General features: G+C 36.1%; 1 protein-coding gene across 7 annotated transcripts in view; it reads right to left on the minus strand.

Annotated features, from left to right (window-relative positions):
• Positions 1 to 246: 246 nt before the first annotated feature.
• The window catches only part of OPA1 (OPA1 mitochondrial dynamin like GTPase), a 57,781-nt gene continuing 30,150 nt past the window's right edge, over positions 247 to 27,877 (minus strand). For 4 of the 7 annotated variants that reach the window (XM_086754309.1, XM_086754307.1, XM_086754308.1 and 1 more), the window contains 10 exons: positions 27,297 to 27,462; positions 26,627 to 26,779; positions 25,901 to 26,009; positions 25,197 to 25,276; positions 23,580 to 23,720; positions 22,101 to 22,217; positions 20,696 to 20,789; positions 19,306 to 19,416; positions 2,743 to 2,834; positions 247 to 2,219 (listed from right to left, as the gene is read on the minus strand). In XM_086754309.1, the coding sequence (XP_086610435.1) occupies positions 2,770 to 2,834; positions 19,306 to 19,416; positions 20,696 to 20,789; positions 22,101 to 22,217; positions 23,580 to 23,720; positions 25,197 to 25,276; positions 25,901 to 26,009; positions 26,627 to 26,779; positions 27,297 to 27,462 (1,036 nt within the window). In that variant the 3' untranslated portion in view covers positions 247 to 2,219; positions 2,743 to 2,769. Of the gene's footprint in view, positions 2,220 to 2,742; positions 2,835 to 19,305; positions 19,417 to 20,695; positions 20,790 to 21,289; positions 21,401 to 21,470; positions 21,587 to 22,100; positions 22,218 to 23,579; positions 23,721 to 25,196; positions 25,277 to 25,900; positions 26,010 to 26,626; positions 26,780 to 27,296; positions 27,463 to 27,877 lie in introns of those variants that run through there. The other 3 variants (XM_086754306.1, XR_015259324.1, XM_086754310.1) reach the window with 3 other exon arrangements.

Consider the following 27,877-nt stretch of genomic DNA (forward strand, 5'->3'; position numbering starts at 1 on the left):
CATTATCTAAACTTCCAGAGAGATAAGCTTTCAACATAATGATTCTTCAGAAGACATCTTTGTCTTAGTGTATTACATAAATGATAAGGTAATCATTAATTTATATAGTTAAAAAAACCATTTTGTACAGTTACCACTAAGTTGGTGCTGACACAGCACTTCTAAATCAGACATTTGAATACCATTAACAGTATAGATTTTGAGAATTTAACAAATGGAAAAAAGAAAGCCAAAGCGACTTCTGAATTAGGTGCGATAACACTGTGTTCAAAACCCACATTTTATTTTTCCTTCAGTTACATTTTTATTCAATAAATACCTAGTTTTCATGGAATATATCATGCTAAGTCTTAAATGAGCAGCACAGAGAAGTCGGAACTAAAACTATAGAAACATCACATTAAAAGAGATGAATGCTGGGCCACTAGATGCGACATTTTGCAACACTTACATTACACAGAAGTTTCAAACAGTGATCTCTAGGTAAATGCAAGTTATTTTTGGGGGGGGGGGTTTAATTGTTTTTTTTACAAAGAGGGATTTAACACAAGTACAGATGTATTTCACTTGGTATACAACCTCTGCCTTCAGAATTGTGCAAACTTACATTTCTGAAGTTATCTTCAGAGAATGATGATGACACAAGCCATGTTTTCATTTTTCCATTCTCAAACATTCATTTTCAGGAAGTAATTTTAAATAGAAAATTCTAAAACATTCAGTTAGATCACCGTGAAATATTTAACCTTTCAAAACCATTTTATGAATAGCTCTAGGTTAACTTTTTGTCCACTTGACTAAATATTTTTTTTCTGAATATTTGGGGAACATCTCACCAAATTTTGTATTGTTTCCTCTGAGAGCAAACAGAAACCGTATCTGTTGGAAAATTTTCAGATTCCTGTCTTTTAATTGCCACACATCAAAATCAATAATAGCCTTTTCAAAAGGGAAAAATAAGCCTTGGTCAATTTTTCAACATACGTTATCAGAGAACTGCAAAACAAACTGTTTCAGGTCTAGTATCTTCTTCCACAGAAGTATTCACAAGTTGATCAAGATAATCTGTGGCAAAGTGTGGGCAGAAAAATATGGTGGTATTAATCACCAGGCACCTATGATACAGAGCCTGTATCATGCTTAAATTTGTCAGAAGTGACATTTCTATGGCAAAACTGAAAGGCAGTAAAAGAAAGACTATTTACTATTTTTACTATACTGAATGATACAAATCATGTGGGTGTGGAAGGATCTTGTGCATAACATTCTTATAAAAGCAATTTTGGTCTTACAGTAGCTATTAGAAAAATGAAATTAATTATCTTTTTTCTTTTTTAGTTAAGGAGGTTGAACAAGTTGGAATTGTATGGAGTATGTTGCTATATTTCACATGTACTTGATCAGGTTATTTTGTACCTATGGTGAAGGGAGAAGTTAACAATGAAATCAGAGTCTGTGCAATCCCAGAAATGAAATGTAATCGGCTATGATTCAAGAATATAAACATGTATTAGGAAAGAATGGCTAAGAGGAGCAGTTGTTGACATCATTTCCTAAGCCAAACCTTTTAAGGTGTCAGTGGATAGCAGTCTGTACTTTCACTTGAAATCACAACAAGAATTGCTTGGATGATGTCTCTCAAGAGTTTAGGAGTTTAACAAAATCCACAACTTTCTCTCAAGATCTCAATACCGTACTTTTAAATCTGTACCAGAGCGATCAGAGAATGCTTCAACACAGAGGATAACAAATACAAGTGGCATTACTTAGAAGGGCGTTTTAATGTACATACACATACTAAAACTTTATGTCAAACTCCCAGGATCATTTGCAGGCAACAAAATGACAACAGAAAATTGTTTTATGAATCTGATCCAGCTCTACCATACAAGACAGATGCCAAAAATGAAAGCTTTTTTTCCTTTCAGGAAAAAAAAAAAAAAAAAATCCCCTAAATGTACAGCTTCAGCAAGCTCCCAGGCTATCTCACTGACACACACATCAGATTCTTCTGTCATCTTCATGTCACTTCAAAAATTGAAAGAGCAGGTGGATTTTAACTGAACTTCTCAATCCTGTGAAACATTATTTTCTTTCTCCTCCAACATTTCAGAATGCTCCCCAAAAGACAGGAAAGAGAATGGGACACAAAACCAATTTCTATTCAGTCTTCTTTGTGCAAGGTATCCTTGAAAAGGCTGCATTCTTGTGTAAAGTTGCTGTTGAAACAGAAACGAGATTATTTTAAAATGTGTGCAAATATACGACACCACTTAGGCTTATGTTTTTGAGAATTAATATAGAAGAAAGAAATTTGGAAGTTACCTGCATGCAAATATTTTTGCTAATAATACACAGTGCCTTTAAGGCGAAAAAAAAGAATCAAAATGCTTTTATAGGCAAGAAAAGTGCTCCCTTAATTTTGATTCTAGCTGTTTATGCCTTATTTCTCTTAACATAGATAAAAACAATGAACTGAGTAATCAAACTGCCTACTATGTTTCACAAAATCTGAATAAATAGCTAGTAACTGTATCTCTACTAAGGTTCATATCTACTTGTAAGGTAAAAGCTGAAAGCATAGTTCTGCAAATTAGAAGCAAGTGGCAGCAGCAGCCAGGCACTGGAAAACAAAAAGGAATTTTCACAAAGTCTGTATGAAAACATGTCATCTAAAAGAGATGGATAATCATTTTATACTGAACAGTGAGAAAATTGTAGCAATCTTTTTATGATTTAAACATGATTACCTGCTTGAAAAAAAAAAATCTACTTTTCTTGATGGAGGGCTTCTATGAATGCTTCAAGTTTTTCCTGGATTTCCCGAACTTTTTCTGGAGGAATTAAGAAGATCACCATTCAAATACCTCCTACTTAACTGAGAACATGCCCAGAAAGAAAAACAAAACAAAACAAGAACAACCAGATCTGCAAACATGAACAAAAACTAATGCTATCGTCAATATTACCCTATGTATTTAGTTTCTAAATTACTAAGATTTAGAACATTTTTCTACATCAGATCTACCCTGTCCCATTTGGAGAACTTCTACAAACATACTTTATGATTGTCACGCTAATTTAATAATTCAAACATTTGCCAAAGCAATCCAATACTAGAAATGTTGTTTTTCAAAAACTGAAGTTTCCATTAGATCACGCACAGCGGAACTACTGCACACCTGTTACACGTAGAGAGTTTTTAATCTTTTAAATAATGCCCACTAACTCCTTTCTCTTTGAACCAGATATCCTTATTCTCCACAGCAAGTGTCACAAACACTACTAATCATTCTAAAATAAGCTAAAAACCAGTGCCCTTTCAGCAGGGAGAATTTCAGGGAACCAAACGTTCTAATTCAAGATGCCTGTTCAAAAGGGCACGCACAATGTTAAGAATGTTTAAAACTTGCACTTTACTTCCTTGCCTTTCAGTAGTAACCAAATGGATGTGGGCAGAATCTTATTTTATATAAATACTACAGCTGGGAGTTTATTTCTCTACAAAAACATGACTTGAACACAACTACAAATAGATACTAAGAATGAAAAGGCAGCATTGACTGGGAAAAATTCAGGGGTTCAGGCATTTTTGCACTCTCTTCTCAATTCCACACAACACTTGTCATCATAGAACATATTTGATTTATTAAATTGCTTATGAAGCAAGATTTAGAACATAGCTGGAATCCAAAGCCTGCAAGATTTCCCGCTTCTCTCTCACCACATCCTCATTTGAAACTCCTTCTGTGTGTGATTATAACCATGAAAAACACACACTTCAGAAACGTGAAGGAACAGGGGGAGAGCAGCGTGACAGGCAAAAATAAGATACATGAGCATAAACACAGACAATTTTTTTTTCCAAGCTAAAAATACTATCGGATTAAAGCCCTATGTTCCCTTTTATGAGATACAAGGTTTGAGCTTTTTTTTTTTTTTTAAAAAAAATCTTTAATTAATGTTTTCTTCTCTTTAGCAATACCATATGTTATAAACTTGCTTTGCTGAGCTGAAATAACAGCAAAACAGAAAGAAAAATAAACCCATCAGCCTTAAATGTGATACTTAAGCATGAGTGGGAAAAAACCCCTGACCTCCAAGGAGAATGCTCTAAGAATGTAACTAAGGGAATTAAAAGTTTCATCCAGTAACAAAGTGACAATACCACAGACAGTTATGAAATCAATTTCAGAGTAATTTTAATAATAATAATGATGATAAAAAAACCTCAAAACTCCGTAGTCCTGTTCTAACAAAAGTAAAGAATTTTAGTTAGCATTTGAAACAAAATATGGAAAATAGCTTGCATGAGGATGAAGAAATCTCAAGCTTATATCTTTATCATGCGATGCTTAGGTGACAAAGGGCAAGACACTTGTACTTTCAACACTTCAGTGTTCCCTTCCCCAGTGGTGCTTATCTGCAAACACAGATGTACAGTGAGGCTGAATCGCAATCTGGGTTCTAAAGAAAACACCAAATAACTTTCTTGAATTTCAGCTGATTTTTTTTTTTTTAAAGTATTTTGATATTAAATGAAGATTACAGTTAGTGTGAGGGCAAAAGCTGTATCTTGGAAGTTAGGAAACAGCAGTAGCTGATTTCTACCAGGAAAATAAATAAATACACATAATCCTCAATTTAGTTCAGCAGAGAGAATCCTTGAAAGCTGCCAATGAAAAAACTGAAGTAGTCCCACGATCACTTCTCCTTATCAAGCACAAAGTGTTTTCATTACTAACTTTGTAAATTAAAAAAAGAATATGTACTGTTTGCATGTCAGTATACAAACGTCTTGTGTAATAAAAACATTAATTCTGTGGCATTTATTTAGGCAACTACCTAGCTCAGCTTCCAATACTGATGCCCTACGTATATTTACAAAATAAGCCTTTGAAATAATGTCTTATTATCTTGGATAGAGCTGACACATTTTTGGAAATTATTAATCCTGGACCTCACTCTCCAAAATGAGCAACAGTTGCCAGTGATAACTGAAGATCAGAGCTCACGACCCAGAAGATCTCTTCATGTTCTGCTTTCCACATTTTTCATGTGGATTTTTTTTTTAACTGCTACATACTTTGCCTAAGTATGTTCTTTATATTGATCAATCCATTAGACTCTGTGAAAGCAGGCAGATTTAGCAGTATTAAAAGCAAATATTTTCTCTTCTCAACCTCTTGCTAATGAAATACGCCTGTCCTGAAAATTATTAGCATCAGCAAAAATCTCTAATTATTATTTCACCTTTTAAAAAAGGTTTGTGCCAAAAAAATAGATTTTAATTTTCTGATTAGGGCACACTAAAATAACAGGGCAGCAAACGTATATTGCACCAGAATACACTGAATCAGCTGTGTTTGCTCAGAGAACAGACATACTAAAATTGCCTCCATATTATGAGCACTTTATTAGTTTTTAAATTTGGACTGAATTGAAATGATTGCTTAACTGTAATAATTATGAGGTCTTGAGGTAATTTAATACTTTGAAAAAACATGATGGCTATTCTTAAAAAAGAACAGTTACAGAGACTGCCAAATAGCTGCCATTATTCATGCTATGCCCTGTATTCTAAGCAGCAGTAAAGCCTCTTGCAGCAGCAGACCCCAGCCAAGCCGTAACATTTTCCCACAAGTCCATTCTGTAGCACAGAGCAGCAGTCTGCTAAATTGATTTACTTTGAAAGTAGCCTAACGGCAGAGTTCTGCATTTACACAACATACATCTTAACAAACCAGTAACTATAAATGCTCGGGCAGAACTCTTCTAATGAGAGCAGGGTCTGCAATTCTGGGATAACTCCCTGTAGTTTCATCAGCACCATGCGACATTGCATTTGGAATAACAATTGATCATTCCAGTTCAAGAGTTGGATGTTCTCCATTTTATCTGGGGAGGTTCTCTCCTCCGAAATGCACAAGCTGTATACCCACGTTTGCAGGGTTTTCACTGACACCTAGATTAAAATATTAGTGACTTACACTTGTAAATTGTAGTACATTCTGTTTTGAGGGAGGTTTATCAACATCATTTATGTTTCCAGATAAGAATACTTACTATATGAGTAAATTAAGGGATAGTGAAAGGTGACCTGTTGCTCTTTCTAGATTTTGTGATACGTTTTTCCATGTGCAAGTAAGCCACACATTAAAAGCATTCAGCTTGCTAGCCAATTATTTTTGTAACAGGTTGAACTACCCCAGCACTGTTACACAATGCTCCAATGTCACAGAAGGCTGTTGAAGTACTACACTCTTATTATATGGCACTGCAGAAGTTTAAATACATACTATTGCTTACACCAGACTCTAGAAAGATGACATGGTCTTTAGTAGTTTTAATGCAGATCTGAAGTTACAAATACATAATTCTTCCAGCATCTGTTAAATGGTGATCAAAAATCAAATGAAATCAATGAAGAATAACTGTAACTAAACCCTTGTTTCCATCTTTAGAACAGTAAAATTCACAGGCCTACAGGCAATGAATGGCTATTCTATTTCCCATTTACCCCATGTTTACCTAAAAGATAAGCTGGTTCATACATCAACTCCTTATGCCTCTTGATCTGGTCATGAATATTCCCATAATCCTCCCTCCATATCCCATAAAACTTCACTGACAGAATGAGGAAACTCTTTATTCAGATGTCTTGAGATCCTCATTCATGCTCAGTCTCTCCTTATCTCCATATGAAATGATATTGCTACCCACTCATTCTCCTTTCATTAATCCTGTGATCCTAAATCTAAAAGGCTCAAAACCAGACTAATTGATCTGTAATGAGGATTTGGATACACTGTGAACACAGAAAGATGCAGCCACGGATAAAGCTTGCTTTTCCTAATATTATAAGCTGGTCAGAAGGGAAACCCCCGAAATATTCAGTCTTACAAGGCGTGCTTGCTTACTCATTGCTGCCTTAGACAGTCCAGCTTATCTACTAATTAACAGCGCAGAAGCTGAGGAATCACTGCTAAAATGAAACAGCCAAAAGAAGTTATCAAACAAATCTCCTGAGGTAAGAAGATAATATCAAAATAATATTAAACACAAATTACAAAAGAAAAGTACATTACTGATTTATTTCAACCATGCTCTAAGTATCAAGAAAAAGTTTTCTAGATATTTTCCAACTGTGTTAATTAGTTTAATAAGAGATGTAGCCTCTCCCCACAAAACCTTTTTGCTTGTGCTTCTAAGAGAAATGAAATTTGAGATATTCAAATCATATATACTTACGTGTAAAAACTCAATGGTTTTAGCAGAGAATTTTAAAGATGTTCATGTCTGTCTGTGCCACAACAGGGGAAAAATTGCACAAGCAGTTCAGGCAAATCAAAAGCTTTCCCTTCTCCGGTTTACAAGTTTGCCCACATGACATCAATTTCCAGTTGCAGCATCCAGAAAAATTGTAAAATCTTTCTGGACACAGATCCGTCTTTATTTTGTACTTTGATGAAACTTATAGCATGGAACAATCATGCTAAAAATGTGTTAATACTTCATAATAAATCCTCCTGTTCTACATTAAAGTGATTTCTACCTCTAACTAATGTTTACATGGCTTTGATATTTGAAAGTTCATGGTTGTTACTCCTTTCACTCTGGATTCTGCTTAGGCCTTAGGCCCCCTTTTTTTTTTTTTTTTTAAATCTTCCTTCCTTTCTTAATCCCTTCCTAGCTCACTGCTTGCTGTGCTACTTCTGTGTTACGGTTAATTAACCATAGAGGCAGAAATGTTGAATTTACTGCTGTGAATGCATCATCTTTCCTCTAGTAGAAACGAAAGCCCAGCCTGTGGTCACATTTCATCAGAATGCCCCGAAGCACACCATTAAAAACTGGCAATGTCGATCCAGTTTCCTAGCGAAAGCTGAATTTTGTCTTAGGGCTACCTCAGACACAGACCCCACAGTTGTATACAAGCCCCTGTGAACAGTCAGGTGAAGGAGGGAATAATCTCTTCAGAGTTCAGTCTTTTGTACCACATTCCTGGATTTTCTAAGGGCCATGCAAAAGCTTTACTTTTTGTTGAAACAGTATGAAGCAGCATGCTCACAGCCACTCCAAATAATGCCCCAGAAAGCAGACTTTCCACCCAAAGTTCCAAGACCTGCATCAACATGCTTTCTTGTGTCTCACACAGCCACAGCCAACAGCTAGGATAATTTATTGATTGTTGCAGGGTCATGTCCCGCTGAATTTTAGAAAACCCTTTGAAACTACCCATTGCAATTTTCGCCAGTTTCCTCTTGTTCACATACCGTATTTTCCTCTGGATGAGGCCAAGAGGAAGGCTAAAGTTTTAAGGGTGGGGGTTGAAGGCAAAACCACCCAGGCTGCCCTTAAAGAGACAGAACATCATCTATCAGCTGCAAAGACAGATTTATAAGTAGAGGGCCCCCTCTGTTCCTTTAAGGCTGCAAAACAGATGGGAAGTGAATGGACAGTCAAAGGGTCAAGAAAACACATGGGAGGTGCTGCTTGTCTGCTGTATGTATGTTCCCAGCATAAGAAAGAGGTCAAGATTGTAACTGCATGGCTGGGTGCAGGAAAGGCCTTTTCTTTAAGCTGTTACAAAGACAAACGCTGTTCCTCATCCTGCTGTCAAACTGTATAAATATTGGTTTGTCAAGAGAGTTTCAGCAGCTAAAAGTTTTTTTTTTTAAAAGGCTGAGCAGGAGGATGAATCATATGAATGATTCTTAAACAATTAGCTCATTAGTGTAATAAAAGCACTGCAGAACTCTGAGAAGTTTAAATGGAATTTATAACAGTTCATGTAGTAAATCCATGAATCATTAAAAATATACAGCCCTTTAAAATGCAAGCTTGCAGAAAATAGCTAGCATACTCTTTAGTTACTAGTAAAGACAATGAAGATGCTAATTGATGCTACAACGTAGTAGCTTTCCTTTATTGTTACAAAATGTTTCCTGTAAGTATTGCAATCTATAATGAGACTTGAATTTGTGGCCAGTTTAACTGAGTTCTATCTATAAATTCTGATTTCAAAGTATACTCACTGGAATGGGATAATTATGATACAAAATATTGTAAATACATTTATAAATATCAGGCTTCCCCTCTCACACATGTAAAGCTAGACATCCACAATTATATTTAGAGTTACTTACAACTTTTCTACTTGCCTTAAATCCCTTTGCTATCCTGAGATAAAAGGTATTTTCACCAGAGCAACATCTGATGAATACCTGTACTCCATCAGTTCCAGAAAGACAATGAGAAGGACAGGGACATGCTCTAACTATCAAAGTGCTTCAAGTGAGATGCTTTCATTATTAAATAGATGAAGATAATATTTCAGTGTCCTCTCAGAAATATTTATTTTAAAACCTAGAACAAGACAAGGTGCTAAACATATTATTTTAATATGACTATTAAAATCTACAAGGGTCAGTCAACATATCAATTTCATGGATGTGAGTTAATCAACAACTGTCTGCTAGTGATCTGGTTGAAAATCTCCTTTTGCATAGCATTAACAGGAGAAAACATGAAGAAGCCTGTTTCCTACAAAGACATATATACAGCATACATTTTTTCTTTTCCTTGTTGTAGGTGAATCCACCTCAAACAGGAAAAGATCACCTCCACATCGTATATTTAGCCTGCTGTAGAAACATAATAAAGTTTTAGCCTTAAGAAGTCATCTTAGGCAGAAAAAAAATAAAATAAATCAGAGCTGCCATCTCTGAAGTAATTTTTGTTGCAAGTATTAATATCATATTAATTATTAATCCCTGCATACTGTACCTGAGCAACGCTATCAGCTGCCCGTACAAAACAGTATCACCTTTATTTCAGACTAAAGATAACCAGGTGTTAGCAGAAGAGAGCTTGTCTGAAAACACTTCAGCTATTTTTTTACAAGGTATTGAGCATTGAAAAGTTATTTTAGCATTACTAATAATGTTTTTTAGCACCAGAAACAGGAATTGTGCATTGTGCAATGAAACGGTAGATTACTAATCAATCAATGTCTTGACCTACAGCTGTCTCAGCTTCACAAGCAAGACCTCTGCAGCTTAATGAAACAGCTCCAGCAACACATTTCCTCCCTCCTCAGTCACATAGAACAGAAGCTGACTATATTTCTTGGAGCGGTCCCTGGGGCTCCTGAGGCTGGCAAGCACGAAGCCTTTCTGTCTCTGACAGGGCATATGAGAACCGAGGTATGGGACTGAAGCAACACTGACAACTATGCAGACTACTGACTTTATACAAGATATGTTTCTATCAGCTATTACACATCAGTCTCACTTCTCTACAGAAAAGTAAATACTACCAAGTAGTGGTGTGAGGTCACAAACATTTCTATACTGTCATTAAGGTCAGCTTAGTATAGATTAAAGATCATTTGCACATTAAGCTGGTAGTTTGAGAGTCATGATGTCTGTAATAACAAGCTAAGACTTAGGCACCTTTCAGTCATCTGTCTCTACCTTAGATTTTTAATTAAAATTGTTCTAATAACTCAATCTTTTAACAGGATTTAGCTGTGCTGCTTACTGGACAGCTAGAAAGAGCTTAGTAGCAGAATGACAAGACAACCTCATGAAACAGAATCACATCCTACATCAGACTTCTGGACAGAGAAAGATTTAATTTCAAAATCAAAACTGTTAAGCTAGAATGAATCAGAACGTGATGATGCTCATAATCTTGGGTGGAAACAGTGAAAAGTATAAAGGCAAACCAGAAATATTACCCAATGATTCATCCAGTGATGTAAAAAAAAATTAACTTTCTGATGCAGAAAGGATGTATAAAATCATAGAATAGTTAGACTTGGAAGGGACCTTTAAAGGTCATCCTGTCCAACCCACCTGCAAGGAGCAGGGACATCTCCAACCAGATCAGGTTGCTCAGAATCCTGTCCAACCTGGCCTGGAATGTTTCCAGGCATCCACCACCTCTCTGGGCAACTTGTTCCAGTGTTTCCCCACCCTCACTGTAAAAATTTTTTTCTATATATCAAGTCTGAATCTACCACCTTCTATTTTAAAATCATTACCCCTCATCCTATCACAAGAGGCCCTGATAAAGAGTTTCTCCCCATCTTTCTTATAACTCCCCTTTAGGTACTGGAAGATACAGCTATAAAGGCAAATTACTTATGTAAAGGCTACTGTAACCTTAAGGCTATGAAACTGTCAAGAGACTTTAACATAAGTAATGACTGATATATATAAATTCTCCATCCAAAATAAAGCATGCTCAGTAGTTAGCTAGATAATAAAACACTATGCCATCAGGACTATTTATGTGAAAGTCTCTTTAAAATACGATGTTGGAAAATGAAATGGTGACGAGATAAATTTTTAGATCATAATAATAAACAATTTCATTTTTGTTAGTCAGAAACTTAAGCCATTGTGCCCTGGTTGTTCTATTATTCTATCTATTATTCTATCTTTATTATTCTATCTAAAACAGGTTGTTCTATTATTTTTTCTTAGTTTGTTATCATTACTAGCTGAAAATATTTCCTTCCCTTTTGTTTTTATATAGACTTTCAAATTAGAAACAAAGTGGAGTCCACTACAACATTAACAATGTGCAACATGCATGACGCTGACTTCTCCAGCTTTTGGAAATGTGAATGTTACACTCCACAGTTCCATGCTAGTTCAAAACAAATACATACATTGGTTAGTTTAAAAGTCTGCATTTATACAAACAGTAATCTCTCCATGATAAGTATTTATTTAAGTTCTGATTAATAGGTACCCTCATAAGCACCCAGTACTAAGAAGAAAATAGTATCCAATTAGATGTGTTGATCCTTGCATCGTTAAGGAAATTTTAGGAAAAAAATTAAGTTTGGCAAAGAACACCAGAATTACCCTCAAGTACAAGAGACATGGGTCTAGGGTAAGATTAACAGGCATTAAATATGTCATTACTCATGTAGCAGTTTATCATTATTTTTCAATGTCAACTTTAAGTGATAGGCTTCGCTTAGTCAATGACAAATGTGCTGAACTTTGTAAGGATCCATTTTAGAACCTGGACATCAGTGCCTAGCTCTTCATCAATAACTTCAAGAAATCACAGCAGACAGACTTTGGTCATCTGGGATTCTTAAGTTAAGTAAACTGTCACTCCATCACAGGAGGTTTACAAGTGATGTATGTTCTCCCTTGAGGATTACTTCCCTCTCTGAGAAGACGCAGCTTTTTAAAGCACTTTCTGCCATGACACAAAGCAGGAACTACCTTATCTGCACTTTGACACAGATCGTCCTACACATTCTTCTGGTTTTAATTCATTAGTTTTGTGCAGCTGCCCCAAAACTCAGAGAGAAAAAAAAACAAAAACCAAACAACAGAGAACCCAAACTTAAACATACAGCCAGTGTCTTTCATGTCAAAGCACACTTGCTTCGGTTAATTTCATAAAGTGTCTACATGGAATTAAAACCATGATAATCATGCAAAACCAGTTAATTTGCATTCTAACAGAGTACTGGAAAGTTCGTAAATCTACTAGTGATAATGGGATACATTGCTGTTGACTTGCTCATGTTCAAAGGCAGGGGAAATTGAAGACATGACACACAGACTGATTCCAAGCACATTGCCCCAGACTTCCCGTGCCATGGAGCACCAGGATCTGCACAGAGCTCAAAGGGAGCACAGCAGTCATACTGCCACCAGCACACCAGTGACACCAGCACAAGCTTGAGCTTGTTAGAGACAGATGGGCCACATGAGCACATTAATTTCTGCCCAAATCTCAATCAGTCAAATAACGTGCTCTAAATGACAACCAGCCTCTGATAAGATGCAGGGCATAGTAACATCCTGGGGGAAGCTGCTGGCAGGGCACTGTGAAGATAGCAGCTACGCACACGCTTATCAGAAGTTAGAGATCTGTTTGGTGATTCCCAGAGGGAAACGGCCGCTCTGATACTGTCTGGTTAGAAGACCACAACATCTCCTGGCGTAACTTTCTGCCAACTCAGGATCAGACTATAACTGAGTGTTTCTCACTGCTATGACCCGCTGAAAGGAGCAAAGTAAGACCGCTGCCACTTCTGTGAATTGTCTCACAACTATGAAGTTAACATATATTTACTATGTAGCTTCTAAAAATCCAACATTTAGGCATCATGAAAGAAACGAGAGCACAAAATAATAATAAATCTGCAGATTCTAATAAAATTACTCCTCCACTTGGATTTCCTAGCATGCCTTCCTCTTTCCCGTGTCTGTCTGAGCAGTGGGGGCGACATCTGGGCTCTACATTCAAGTATCTTCAAAATTACACTTTTTTTTCTGTATCTTGTAAACACCAAAAAACCATGTTGGTTCTGAATAAGTGCCTTAAAGATCATTTTAAAGACTACTAACTATGGCCTTTTGAGCTGTTTGTCTGCCTCTGGTTTGTAGGTGAAAATTGCCTAAGATCTGCTTATTTCAGAGATCTTTCCCCCTACAGCTGAGCTTTGCCCCCTATGAAATGTTGTGAACTTTTAAAAAAGCTGAAGCTCATAATAGTAGAGAGAATGAAAGCAAAGGCTTTAGAAAACCAAGTCAAAGCATGATTTTAAGGAGTACATGTAATCAAAAATGTCGTGCAGGACAGAGGTCAAATCAAAACAGTGTTGACAGTCATCTCAAGGGACTGGAATTTAATTAGGCTACAGTAATGACCACAATATGGGATTAGTTTCACCCAACATTTTTATTCTGCAGCTAACAGAAATGAAAGAAAAAAAAACGTAACCACAGAGCAAGTCATTATCTGCAAAGTACTGCTCACAGACTTTATCTTCCACCTTGCATAAATGCATAATAAAAAAGGAGACTCACTTGGGTTTAAATTGGTTTGTTACATACAGACACGACAGAGCCCACTCAGCTTAGCCAAATATATCATAGGAATTCTAGATCCTGAGTCAGCAACTTGCATATGGAAGTACCAACCTTAGCTAACATTAGCTTTCTAACTCCATTAAAATGGCAAGTTTATTATATTCATATATGATATTAAATCATTCAGGCTCAAAGTTTGCAAAAAGTTTATATTCCACTCCAATGGATTCAACACAAGAGGAAAAAGTAAGTTAAGAAGTTAATGCAATGACTTTAAAGCAATGACTTTAGATATAAAACTTGAAAGTATTTTACTGTAACACTGGTATATTTAGTTTTTATATGTTCTAGTCCTTACAAGAAAATAATTAAGTTCTGAAAACTGCTATAATTCATACCTTACAAACGTATGACAGAATTTAAACAAATGGCCCCTAAGCTACTTTTCCTTCATGTGAGGGCTCACTCCTCAAAAGTTTCAAAAAGCTTTTGTGCACAACGAAGTCTCAGCTAGCCCATGACACCTGTAGAGGTGTCAATATTACTGACAAACAAACTTGGAGGCTGACCTCTTCACATTCAAACCTAGTAATTTCAGGATCAAATTTCCACAGGCATTCCGCAAGTCCGTTCCCACCTTCTGCCAATGACTCTCACAGTGTAAATGCAAATGTTTTACTTACAATTTGGTGAAGTTCTGGGTTTTCTTTTCCTTTTTTAACTTGTGAGGAAACAAGATACTGGATGAACAGCATGCTGACCTACGAAAGATTGTATGTACTATCCCTATATGTGTTTATCCTGTGCACATAAAAGATGCCTTTGCAATGTTTATAGTCTAGCTGTTTAAAAGGAATAAAGGGGATGAAATATGTGAACACAGAGTACATGTATTTCTTCAGGGATTTCTTTGGGGTTAGTGAAATTAAATCTCTAGTGAAGTCAATGGCAAAGCTCCTGCTGACTGCCTGAAGCCAGGATTCACCTCAACATTCATGTGCACCACCTAGCATATTTTAAATGCTACTGCAATATGAACATGTGTATCTTACGGTTAGGATAAGACACTAAAGATCCCATTTCCTTTCCAAAATGATTAGAGCATTCAGCTTTTTAGTAACAAAGCTTAATAAACTAATACTTTCCATGCAGCTGCTAATGAGAAATGTGTAACTCAGAAAAAAATTACCATCCCTTACAATCTTCATAAATTATATGTCATACAAACAAATTAAAAAACAATAGAGAGTGGAAAACAAGAGAGACAAGGCTAGGCAAGTGCATATTCCTCCCACAGGGGAAAAAAAAACAAACCAAAACAAAACCAACCCTAACATCTGAAAAACCATGCCCACTCCCTAAACCATGTCCATGCACCAAAAATTAAGAAAAAGTAACCAGAGATAGGAGGCTTGGCACCAGCTCTGCTGCTCGGTCATCCTCCCCACTCCTCCTACAAAGGCCATTCGTTGCCATCTTGTGTTGGAAAGTTGTACAGCAACTTAATTACTGTCCAAAGTTCACACTGTTGAGGAGTTTGCTTTGGCACTTTATATAAAAAGAGCAAGTCCAGCAGAATGGAATTCTGGAAACAGTTAGGTAGTTCTGGGAAGCCTTTCACTGTTAAAAAGTAGTCTACAGAAAGTTAAGATTTATCCACGTGCTATCAATTTTGCATAGAACTATTGAGTATTTCTGCTGAAATAAAACAGCAGAAAATATATTATGTATCTTGAAATCAAATTCTTTCACCTATGTATTCCTTTTTTTTTTTTTTAAAAAAAATATTGCCCAATACTGAAAAATGTAATTAAAAGGATACAATTCTAGGGAAGGTGTGACTTCAAAGAATCATCTTTTCTAAATAATCAACCCACTTTAGCATTACCGTCAAAGATTCTGAAACTCAGCAAATGCCAGCAGTTTTACAATTTTAACAAATTTTGCAACACGCCCCCCATTTAGAAATGTAAAACTTTCAGTAAGTCCCAAAGCAGCCTCCATGAATGTTCAATGTCAGTCGCTTTGGAAAAGTTAACACGAATACAGGGGAAAACGGTATGAATGAGTAAATACTATAAAAGATTACTGACAGAATTAAGGGATATATACTGACTGATTCATCTTCTAACGTATTGTAGAAACAAAGGGTAATTAATATTAAAAAAAAAACTGGAAAAGATTTGTGTACAGCTACACACACTTGTGCACAACACAGCCACAGGCATCTGAAAGGGCTGACCTGCCACCATTAGATGCTACATGTTCCCTCCAGCCACAGGCAGAGCCTTAAAGCCTGCTGCACAAACAGGGCAGTCCTGACAACAGGCGTTTTTATGAATGGAAATTCTTCTTTTAAAAGATTGACATTTACCATTGCACTTTTAGCTCCCTCTACCCCATTTTACTTCTTATAGAATCTGGCACATGGTATATTTAAGATACTGATTCAACTAAGCATATAGTAAAATACTAAGTTGTGTGGAATATAAGTTTCCAATCAAAATACTTTGTCCTTCAGTAATGAGCACAATCAAGATGCATGTGGCAACTGGAAAGAAAATGTAATTCTTCCTGTTGCTGCCGAGGACATCCAAGCTAGGGTGAAAGACCTGGATATGTTCTTCAACTGACAGACAACTTTGGTGAAGAACTTCAATACAAATAATGCACCAGAGTTGAGGGAGATTGTTAACACTCACATTAACACAGGTTCCTACCAGTTGCTGAGTAGGCCTGAAGTACTCAGACATATAAGAGACAGCAGTTTCCTCTTGTTTCTGCTTCCCAGCAAAACAATAAACATATCTCAACTGTACAGTTTAAAAACATGGCATGGAAAATGACTAGGCTGATGGGCTCTAAACTGGCTGTTACTTCTCACAAAAGAACTTGGAGTTGTGGCAGGTAGTCCAACACAGCCATCAGCTCACTGCTCAGCAGCAGGCAAAAGAGGAAACAGACTACAAGGAATTACTGCAAAAAGACCAGATTAAAAACCAGAAGGCATCATAATGCAACTGTATCAATAAAGAATGTAGATATATTTTTAACATTGTGTGCAGTTCTGCTCTTTATCTCAAAAAGGTTTTACTAGAACTAAAAAAAGGGGGAAAGAGTGGAAAGGCCGACTGAAGCTATGAAACAGTGTCCATGCAAGGAGCAACTACATAGATGAGAACTTTTCAAGCCAGGAAAAAGAAGAGCAAGTGTGGGTAGTGTAAACATTTATGAAGTCATGAGTGGCACAAAAAAATGAATAGAGAAAGATTACTGAATGTTTTCTGTAGTACAAGAACTAGGAAGAACCAAATGAAACTGGCAGGTGGCTGAAAAACAAACAAAAGGAAGTATTTTTTCCACACAATGTGTAGCTAAACTCTGGAACTAATTGCCACAGGATGTTGCAGATGCCAAAGTTTACATGAGTTCAAAAAGCAATTAGAGAAATTCACAGGAGGGAAAAAAAAACCCCCCAAAAAAACCCCCGAAACCATGAATGGCTATTAATCACAGAGATATTACCTCAGGATTAGGAAATCTTGGAACCACAGATTGTTAGATGCTGAAAGAGCATAGCAGGCAAGTACTACTGTATGCTTAACCTGTTCTCATGCTGTTCCTTAAGTACTCATGTCTGCTCACTGCCGGGGACAGGACACTGGGATACACTGACCACAGGCTTCTTTCAGTACAGGTATTCTTATGGATTGATTGCATTTTTGGACATTTTTAAAGTAACTTTTTCCAGTTCAGCTATTAATCTTCTGCCCTGCCCCTTTTGGTATCTTAGGATCCTTTCTTCCAGATGGTTTCTAGTCCTATGGCTTCTTTATATCCACAGACTTAATAATGTCTACTGGTACAAGTATCATGATGATACTTGTATGACATCATGTATGACATGATATGACAAGGAATACATTTGCATTACACTGAAAACCTTTTTTTTTTTTTTTTTAGAAAAAACAACCTTCAGAACATTATAAAATATGTAATTTGTTAGAAAGTGTTCAAATGATCTGTTTAGACTCCTTAAAATATTTAGAATAAAACCTGAGAAGTAAACACTGAGAAGCAGCAAGACTTAGGGCCTAAAGGTCATCAAGGAACATTCATATATAGTGTTAAAATACTATTTCAAGACTGGAGAACACAGATAAAACCTGCTCAAATAAGTTTTGAGTCTTACATGAGCTCTCATGATGAGACTGGGCCACCCATATTAGAAACAGTTTGACATTAACCAGCATCCTGAACAAACAATAACACACTTCCAGTGCCTCAGCATTAAAAGGGTGATGTAACAGAAGTGAGATAGTGTCGCTGTATCATCAGCATCAAGAGGAAGTGTCCCAGCATCAAATATATAAATAATTCAGATTTGCAAGTACAGTTTCCAATCAGGAAGCAAATCTCAGCTTCATATTTACAAATTTAGACTGGAAATTAAAACACCATTTGTAATCATCAGAGGAATGACATCCTGGAACATGTTTTCAGTATGAACAGTGAGCCCCACGAAGTTAACTGATTTAAAGATGGAGCTTAAGATACATGAATGAGCTGGGTCATACAAACACAGCTGCCTGGAACAGAGAGAGAGTGGACTTCATGATTCAGGAGATCCCTTCCATTCCATTTCTAATTAAAATACAAATACTTTATGAATGTGTGTTGTGGGAGTCAGGATTTTCTTTCCTTAAGCAGAGTCCTGATCATCACTAAATGCTACAAGAAGGAAATTAGTTGTATAGCCACCTGAGAGTTCAATGCTATCAAAGTCTGTCTCAGGAGCATAAAAAAAAAATCTGCATGACAGAAAAGCACTCTATTAATTAAGAGAAAGGCAAAGAAATCCTTTTTTCCTGTCATTCGCCCATAAAAATTATAACCACTTAGCAATAAAAGCATGCAGAAAGTAGAGAGACCATTGCTGATTTGCCTACACTGCTAAGCAGTGTCAGTTTTAAATTCTTCCCATAAGTACAATAAAACAGAACATGTCATCATACATCGTTTGTACTGAATAACGACTATTTCCTTAGAAAAATGTGTGTGGGATCTCTGTGACCTCCTGAATCTAATGAAATACAGTGCAGTGACGGTGTTTTAGCTACACAGTAATTTATGAAATGCATACTACAAAATTGAAGCATATATGCTAGTACACAGATACCTAGGATTATAAACACACAGGCAGGCTGCTCTTACAGTTCTAGTCTTAGATTACAAAGTAACGACCCCAGCTTTTAGTGCTTTGAAATGGGAGGTTATTCCTGATGCTGGAGAGAAGCAAAATTGATAATGCAAAAATTTCAAGTCGATTTCAGTGCAAACTAAAGACAGATTAAACCATTCTATGACTCGATGATACATGAACTGGTTTAATCTGTCTTTAGTTTGCACTGAAAAACTAGTTCCACAACACCACACAGAAGATACTTACTGAGATCCTCTGCGAGCTGGACCCTCTTGCCAGTTAAGAGCTTCACTTTTTTTTCATTGTCCTCAGCAAAATCTTCAAGCACTTCCTTTACATTCTTCTCCAAGCGCCTTACTGTAAAAAACACCAAAACACAAAAATCAACCAAAAAAGTGAGTGGTAACACTTTTGCACCTATAATGACCTAAGGACAAAATTTTGGGAAGGTCTATGGGAAACAGTATATGCTACCAGACTAAATAATCTGGTTGGAGAAAAGGCAAAATTCTGCGAGCTCCTTGTTTGAGCCATTATGACAGGAAATTCTTTGAGAAAGATGTTTAAATTTCAAATAATTCTCTCTGAATTAAATTATTTTTGGATAACTTTTTTTACGGGGAGATAAAAATATTTGTAGACTGCTTGGCTGTCTTAAATTCAGCAGTTTCTCCTTTGAGACCGAGTGTCCAGCAAATCTTTTATTGTAAGCACCCTTGCTGCCTCCTTCTTAGCAGTTACACTTTTGCTATCAACATGACCCTCATCAGATGAATCAAGGCCAAGTCAATTAAAGGTGAAAGATGGAAAAAGAAGTTAATGATGACAGCAGAGTGGTATTGAAGGAACGATGACACACAGAGGGGTATTGCTGTATATACAAGGCTAAGAGGAATCAAAAGCTCTTTAAAGCAGCATTATGTCCATCTGAACACTTGCCCTTCATACTCAGAGGGAGTAACTCCTAATGCAATTTCCTAACTTTCAGCCGAGCCGTTGTCACAGGTAGGGGGTTTGAAGAGACAGGACCTCGCTTTCCACATTTAGGGGTAATTTATTCTCCATGGAGGATAACTTGCATCACATGACAAGGTTCAAACCTTTCACTTGCACCCTCCTCAAAAAGCAGGTTGAAAACTATTTTACAGATCAAAAGTCTTTGTTAGTAGTTGTACCACAGCACCAGGCAATTGCTACATACATGATGCTTTATAAGGAAGCTGCTGTTGTAGAAGCTTGTCTAGATATTATACGGCACATTTTGCATGCCTTATAAAAAATAAATTATAATGGAGTTTTTTTAATCAAACACTTCAATAAAAGTCTACATCCAGATTGACCTGAGAAAAAAATAATGTAGTCACTTTTTATTGAAATTCTTTCTGCTTGGAAAAAGATATTGACAACTGGCATCATGTAAGCTGAAAATATTTTAAACTGAAGAGTGTCTTAATTATTTGACATTCTATTTACACTAAATCATTTAAGGTAAACAGAATGTCAAATTCTGTTTACTCTACATCTTTTAATTACCTAACCAGGACACAAAAATCAGCCAGCTACGTTAAGCATGAAAGGAATACATAGCTAGGAACACTAGAAAATTTCAAACACCTCAGCTCACTTTGAGTCTTACCTTCAGTGTTAGTAAGCTGCTGCCTCAGTGTATTTGCTGTAATTGCCAGCATTCGCTGTATTCGCCAGAAGAGGACAATATCATTACATTCGAGCTGAAATGAGGGAAGTTGTAGTGTCAGATCTGACACCCAGTGAACGTCCTGCACTTACTAGAATCTCTTGACACTTTTAGCAGCAACTGTAAACTCATGTATACATATGCTGATCTTGCACAAAACCCCCACAGACTAACTGCTTTAAGTAACAAGGAAACACATCAAAAATACTTCTCAAGAACCACATCAGCCCTATTTAATACACTGCATCCCCTTTACATTTACTATTTTAAATAGAAAGAGCCATATCGAGGGATATAAAGGAAAAACAATTTGCACGCACTATACGTAGTCTGGTGAGTATAACCTAGTGCTTACTAAAACACCACACTTGTTCATAGCAAACACATTGAAAGACAACAGCTCAGCTCTGCGTTGTGACTCCCTGTCTGACAAATGCTTCTGAAGACAGTGTTGGGCCAAGGGCTATACTTGTTAACAACAGAAGAGACAGTTTCTACACCTGCAAGGATGGCAGGAGGGAGCACTAACTTCACCTTGGGACACCTTAAGACAGTAACAGGAACAGGAGGTTAAGTGAAGCAGAGAGGCAGCTCTCCACTCTATGATCGATCTCATTCTTTCATCTCTTACAGGCAAAGGTATTTCTGCCATAGATCATAGATCATTGTTTCTCATTAAAAAGAAAAACAAAACTCAACAGAAAGTGAGGAGCAATATCTTTCCAGTAATTTCTTTTTTATTTAAAATACAGCGGTAAGAAAGTTGTACACTCTTCTCTTTGTGCGACTTCATGCATACTGTCATTCGTTGCACAAGCTTGAGTTACAAAACTGGAAAATAATTTAAAAGATCTGTTTGTAAACTCCATAGTTAGGGTTTTTTTTTTATTTTTCCTGTTGATCACATGTGGTTCCAAGCATTAAGTCTTAACACTTATTTATCACACTTATCCCCAAAACTCCACTTACTTAATGTTTTCCGAATTTTTCATATCAGTAAGGTAAATACATATCAATGGGAAAATGGGAGAAATGGATACCAACTAGATATCAATATAGCTGTATGATATTGCTTTTAGCAGTGCATTTTTCAATACACATTGGTAAGTAGCAGATGTTTAGGTCATGGCTGATATCTGGTGATCATTTTATCTAAGCAATACCAGGATAGCATTTTATCAGTTACGAGCCTCATGTAAAACATATTTAAGATGACTAGTGCTCTCAAGGTAAAGGATATAAAAGAAAAGTTAGGCTAGTTCAAAGTATTTGTAGATTTTCTTTTTTCCAACTGAAATGGAAATATTAAAGCAAAACACTAATATGTATCTGTTCTTCCATTTACCTCTGAGTCCACAAAATGTCTCTGATAATAATAGAAGCCTCTTCGACATAGATTGCAGTGGTTCAAAGCAGTCTTCAGGAAATATCTTCTATAAATTTGGTGCCATGTGTCTTTAATCTAGGAGAACAGTACTTAAATTTGACTAAATAAATACATACACTCAATACCGTGCATAGTTTAATGATCATATTTAGTTTTAAAATATAACTCTAAATTCCACTATCACTGTCACGTAATACATGTTTAAATATTTTTCACCAATTTGTCTGCAACTGGGATACAATTAATGTGTTAGTTACATTTAGCAAACATTACAGATGACTGTCAATTTAAAAATCAACTCTTCCATGCTCGTAACATAACCGAATGCTTAAAAAATATTGTCTGCAGCCAAAATACATTTAAGTTATATACTACAAAACAGGACAAATTGTTCTGCTTTTGGCATGATGCAATCTTCACACAAACACTGAGAACACATATGTGAGTGGTACCCATTAAATTTATCAATTAAACCAAATTAAAGCATAGAGAAATATTTAACAAGTCTTATGTAGACAAACAGTTGTAACTTTTCTTGATTAGGCTTATAAATGTTCCAGTTCTTCAAAAATAAACATGTCCATAGATACGGCTCTTCAAAAAAATTCATAAAATAAAGAAAATCTGTTGCTTAGCTAGAAAGGAAACTCAATTTGCACTGTCTTCTCATGTAGATGATGTGGATCACTACTCTGGCCTTTTCAAAAGAGTACGGTAAATGCTATACAGAAAAGGAGCAGCAGGTATTTAAATAACTCTTCTACCTTGAATAAGTACATGTATTAATATTGAAAAGGTAGCCAAGGTTACGGCAGAAAATAAATCACTGTTAAAGGAAATCAACATCTATTAATGTTTGAATTATCTTTTATTTAAAATCTTACATTTAATTAGATAAAAGGTCTAATTATGGTTAAGTCTTACACTGCAATGAGATAAATAATTTTCCAGAACATTTTAAATGTACTATACATTCTCTCAGAGCACTCTAAAAAAACCTGTTTTTTTCAAGTATTTTTACTAAATTTCCCTCTCTTCAAATGTACCTATGAACGTCAAACTGCACGTACAAACACAACAAAAGTTTATGAACACACAATATGTTTTTAGCATATCTTGCTCACAAATGCCTTGATTCCACTATATAACATCTGAACAATAATTTCAGACAAGCCTTGTCATAATGCAGGTGAGAAAATCTGCTCAGCAGATTCTGACTTCAGTCTAAACTGACAGATTCCAAAGCGGTGTAATGCATTTGTCTGACAGCCAACAGAAATGTGTGAATTGCATGCAAGCAGTCATTTAGTAATTAATTTGGAAACATCTGGGTTACAAATTCAGTATTCAGATGCAGTATTTTGTGCGCTATCTAGAAAGAACATTCAAATCTTCACAGGGGGCTTCCATAGGTTTTGTTACAATTCTGCATCTTACCATACATGGGTCCACTGTTACTCCTCTTGCTTCAAGATTCTTTCTGACAGTTGTCACTTCATCATTTGCCAGATAAGCTGCATGTTCTTCATTGCATTTAATTAATCTCTCAAGTTCATTTTTTGTTTCATTACGAATATTCTAGGATAAGAATGATTAGTTAGAATTAATTATTATAGACTCAGAGATCATCTGCTTAACAAGCCAAAACAGAAAATACATTTGACAATATTAAGTATTTGTCCTGGTTCTGGCCAGGATAGAGTTAATATTTACCTGAGCTGGGTGGAGAACTGAAGCTGGTAGCCCCTATGGCTGGGATAGTTAACTAATTAGCTAACAGCTGGGGTTAATTTACCCAAATTAGCCAAAGGGCTATTCCATCCCATCTGACATCATGCTCAGTATATAAGTGAGGAGGGTGGTGAAAGGAGCCTCCTGCTACTTGGAAGAGACTGGATGTGGAGATCTGTTGTGAGCTATTTTACTGTATTTGTGTTCCATCACTCTCTTGTTTTCTTCTGTCATTACTGTTAAATTTACTAGCACAGTATTACTTTTAAGAGTCTCAAAAGGTTACTTGTGCAAAAGACATCTCAAATATCGTATTTTTAAATGGATAATTTACTGACAATTTTTCGTATTTTTCTTTTCATTATGCACAGAAATGCAGAACAGGAAGAGAAGAGTGGAGGAAAAAATCAAAACAGCACGCTATAGGTGTTAGCCTCCTTTTCCCTCCATGAACATCTGCTAGCGGGGTTCACATTCACATATCACCTCTGACACTGATGAGAATTGTAATTTTTGCCTAACAGCTAGCAAGACCTCCACATAGATTCACACCTTTAGGTTGCTGTTCATTAAATTCATGTAAGGTAGGTTTAAATCATTGCCTTTCTTCCATACCTGGCTGCACACAGTTGACTGTGGAACTCCTTTCTCTGAAACAATTACTTTCTACTGTATTCTCTTAAACTCTACTTACTTTTTTAAAGCATGATTCAGTTTGAGAAATATCTAGAAAAAGTAACATAAAAAGCCCATCATCTCTGGGCATCAAATGGAAGATGCTATTTAAATTTAAAAGAAATTTCCAGAAGTGATGAGCAAACAAGAAGAGAGGTTGTGATGAAAACAGTCAATCAGAAGATACAACTGTGACTAGAATGCTAGTGACAATGCTATCACACGCTAATTAAATCCAAATGGAGCATGATAGGAAACTGCATGTGACTTCTAATTAAAAAATATGCTTGGAATGTATAGAATAGAATAGCCCACTTTCCACCATGTTGTCATCCATTTCTTTCTACTAGAAGAACTTTAAAATCCAGGTCAATGGCATAATAGTAAAGATGTAATTCAGCTCAAGAATGGGAAACAATTTACAAATTGTTATGTATCTGCAATATGAAAAACATATGTGGAATTCTCCGTGGCGTAATATTAAAAAAAAAAGAATAGTAAAAGTATTGAAAAGTAATTTTTTTTTGGTTTTGCAACCGTCTAAATAGTGTGACGCAGGTTAGTATTTTTGATAATTTACTGAGTAATAATCAAAGTTTCCTAAAGATCATGAACTACAAATTATTATTCCCCCTCCTGCCCTTTTACCTGTTCTTTGGTGCGGCCTATCCAGTATAACCATCTTTTTTTCCAGTCTGGACCTACCATATCTTCAATGACAGATTCAGCTAAAAAAAAGGAAACATGGTATTAATGATCACTTAAAATATAAGTAACTAGCCAAATTTATAGTTCTAAAACTAGGTACAAGATCAAAAATTGACATTTTATGTCTTATGTTCTTAGGCATGTCATACTGAGACAAGTTAGATGTCTTTTACTAAAGGAAAAATTCATGTCTTTTACAAAAATTTAAAATTACTGACAACTACTAAATACTTCAAGGAAGTATATAAAAAACATCCATCCACTGAGACAGGTCTCCATGTTCCAAGTCAGGCATTCCAAAATCTCACCCTCTTGCAACTTGCATAAAATTTGATTATGCTTGATAAGCATAAATGGACCGACTACTTTCCCTGAATTTATCCTATTCTTCTGCATGTGTATCTGTACAGTTTTTTGACTCTACAGACCCCTATTACTTATCTTTCAGCTGCCTCATTGCAAGAGCACTAGCTTTTGAGGCTGTACTTTGCTCAACACTTCTACAAGTGCCAGTACCATTTTAAATTGTCACCATTGCCTCATTTGTGCTGATAGAGAAGCCTGCACTGCAGTGAAGTGAACTAGATCCAGAAATCGGCCCAGATTAAAAAGTACACAAGAGTGGAACACATCATACAACTCACTGTCTTTGAGACGACTTTGGAGTGTCTCTTCCATAAAATGAATAGCTGCATCCCACTGCTGTTTATCAGATATTGACCGATCTTCTAAGGCATTGTGCTGGATCACTCGCTGCAATACAAACACCTTTTTAGCATGCAATAAATAATTTATTCAGGGTTTAAAAAAAAAAATTCTGACATTTTCTTCATTTTTTGATGTTTATAAAACCAGAATTTATTGGGCTCATAGGATTTATTCAAGGAAGACATTTTCAAAGCATTGCCAAATATTATTTTCTTGTGCCTTTAATTTGACTCTCTTCTATAGCCTAGCATAAACACGTGAAAAATAGAGCAAACAATATGAAATCCCTCTAGAGTACATAATCTATGATGGTAATGAAATGCTGATATTTTATGTGACTCTACTTAATAGAACAAATGAGCTGATGCTAAACAATTCTCAGAAGACTGTCCTTGGGCAGCTAGGGGACTATGGAGGACTTTTTCCTGAACCAACCAACACAATTTTATTAGATGTTATTTAGGGCAATAATTAACAAAAGGTAGTAATAAAATGAATTTTGAAACACTGAACTGAAACATTATATAGAAAAAGAGAGATGGGCACACCTCCCTATCGTATTATGATTCCATTAAAAGAATGCAAAAATAGTGAATATGCAACTTTAGTAAAAAGATTTCAACAGCACTTATCAACAACATAAAAACCCCACTACATTATACCAGGCTATCCTCTGCTCTCTCGTTCCATTTATGTCGTTTAATACTTTCTTCTTTGACAGCTTGTTTCAGTTTATCAAAGATATCATCATGTTCTTTTCCTTTTTGCTCTGTCATGAAACGGGAAAATTCTTCTTGCAAAGTCTCCCATGCCACCTAGAAAGTTAGCAAACAATACTGACTGAAATGGACCATTATACTACAGCACCAGCTGGTAAAGGAACATTTATGACAACTCTTGCAAGTATGAAAGCTTGCACACTTTCTGAAAACAACATACAAGCATACGAGTAAGTTATTGACTTTTCCTTTGCTGCCTTATCCATTACTAATAAGGTCAATGCTGAACTTTGCTTTGCTATGTGGTAGCAAGTGGAATTCTTGCATAAACCTATTAAATATGAATATATCTAGTTTGAAGGGTTTGTTTAACCTTTTAAAAGGAGGGGGTTTTTTTGGTCTTTAATAAGGAAAATTCATCAGAAGAGCAAAATACAATGTTCCTGCTGTATATAATTCCCGACATTAAGACCTTGCTAGCCTTTTCTGACATGTAAGCTGGTTAGAAGAACTGCAGTCAGCCCTTCAAACCATCACCTGACTTCTTTGGAGCTATGCTTTCTTTTCAACAGGCTTTGCACAGATTATTTTTTTTAAATAACAGAATTCTCACCTCTACTGCTTTATTAGGAAGTTGCTTGTCAGTCCACTGCTTCAGTTTTATGTCCACAGTGGTGTTAAATGTCCCTGAGTTCATAGTCTGTGCTGCTGGAAGGTAGATATTCTCAATCACATGAGTAGATACCCTCTCCCATAAAGTTTTCTGAAGAATTTCCTCCCTAAAACAGAAAGTTGTGATAAAGATGATGGCTTCTGATGCAAAAGTGTCTAACAAGTATGCATTCAATTTGCTCGAAACATTGAGAAAACAAGACTACAGAACACAGGAAATACTCCTTGACATCAGGACGCAACTCCAACCAAAATCCTCTTGGAACTAAGGACACAAATATACAATGTTTTCAGCAGCAAAGACAGCTTCAGAAGTCTGCCTCTACGACCCTTATGGATGCACAACAGCTTCTTGCAGCCTTTAATTATACCAATATAACTGTACCGAGCTGTGCATGCATACGCGCAGAGGTGGGCTAACAACTATAAAACATTGAAATGATTTGACTAAAAAGTCTGCACTCCCCAAAAAGCATGTGGGTTTTGTTTCTGTTAATATTCTGATTTGTTTGTTGGAACATG

This window comes from Chlamydotis macqueenii, chromosome 9 (genome assembly GCF_036417535.1).
Source record: "Chlamydotis macqueenii isolate bChlMac1 chromosome 9, bChlMac1.mat, whole genome shotgun sequence".
In the NCBI taxonomy this organism is placed as follows: Eukaryota; Metazoa; Chordata; class Aves; order Otidiformes; family Otididae; genus Chlamydotis; species Chlamydotis macqueenii.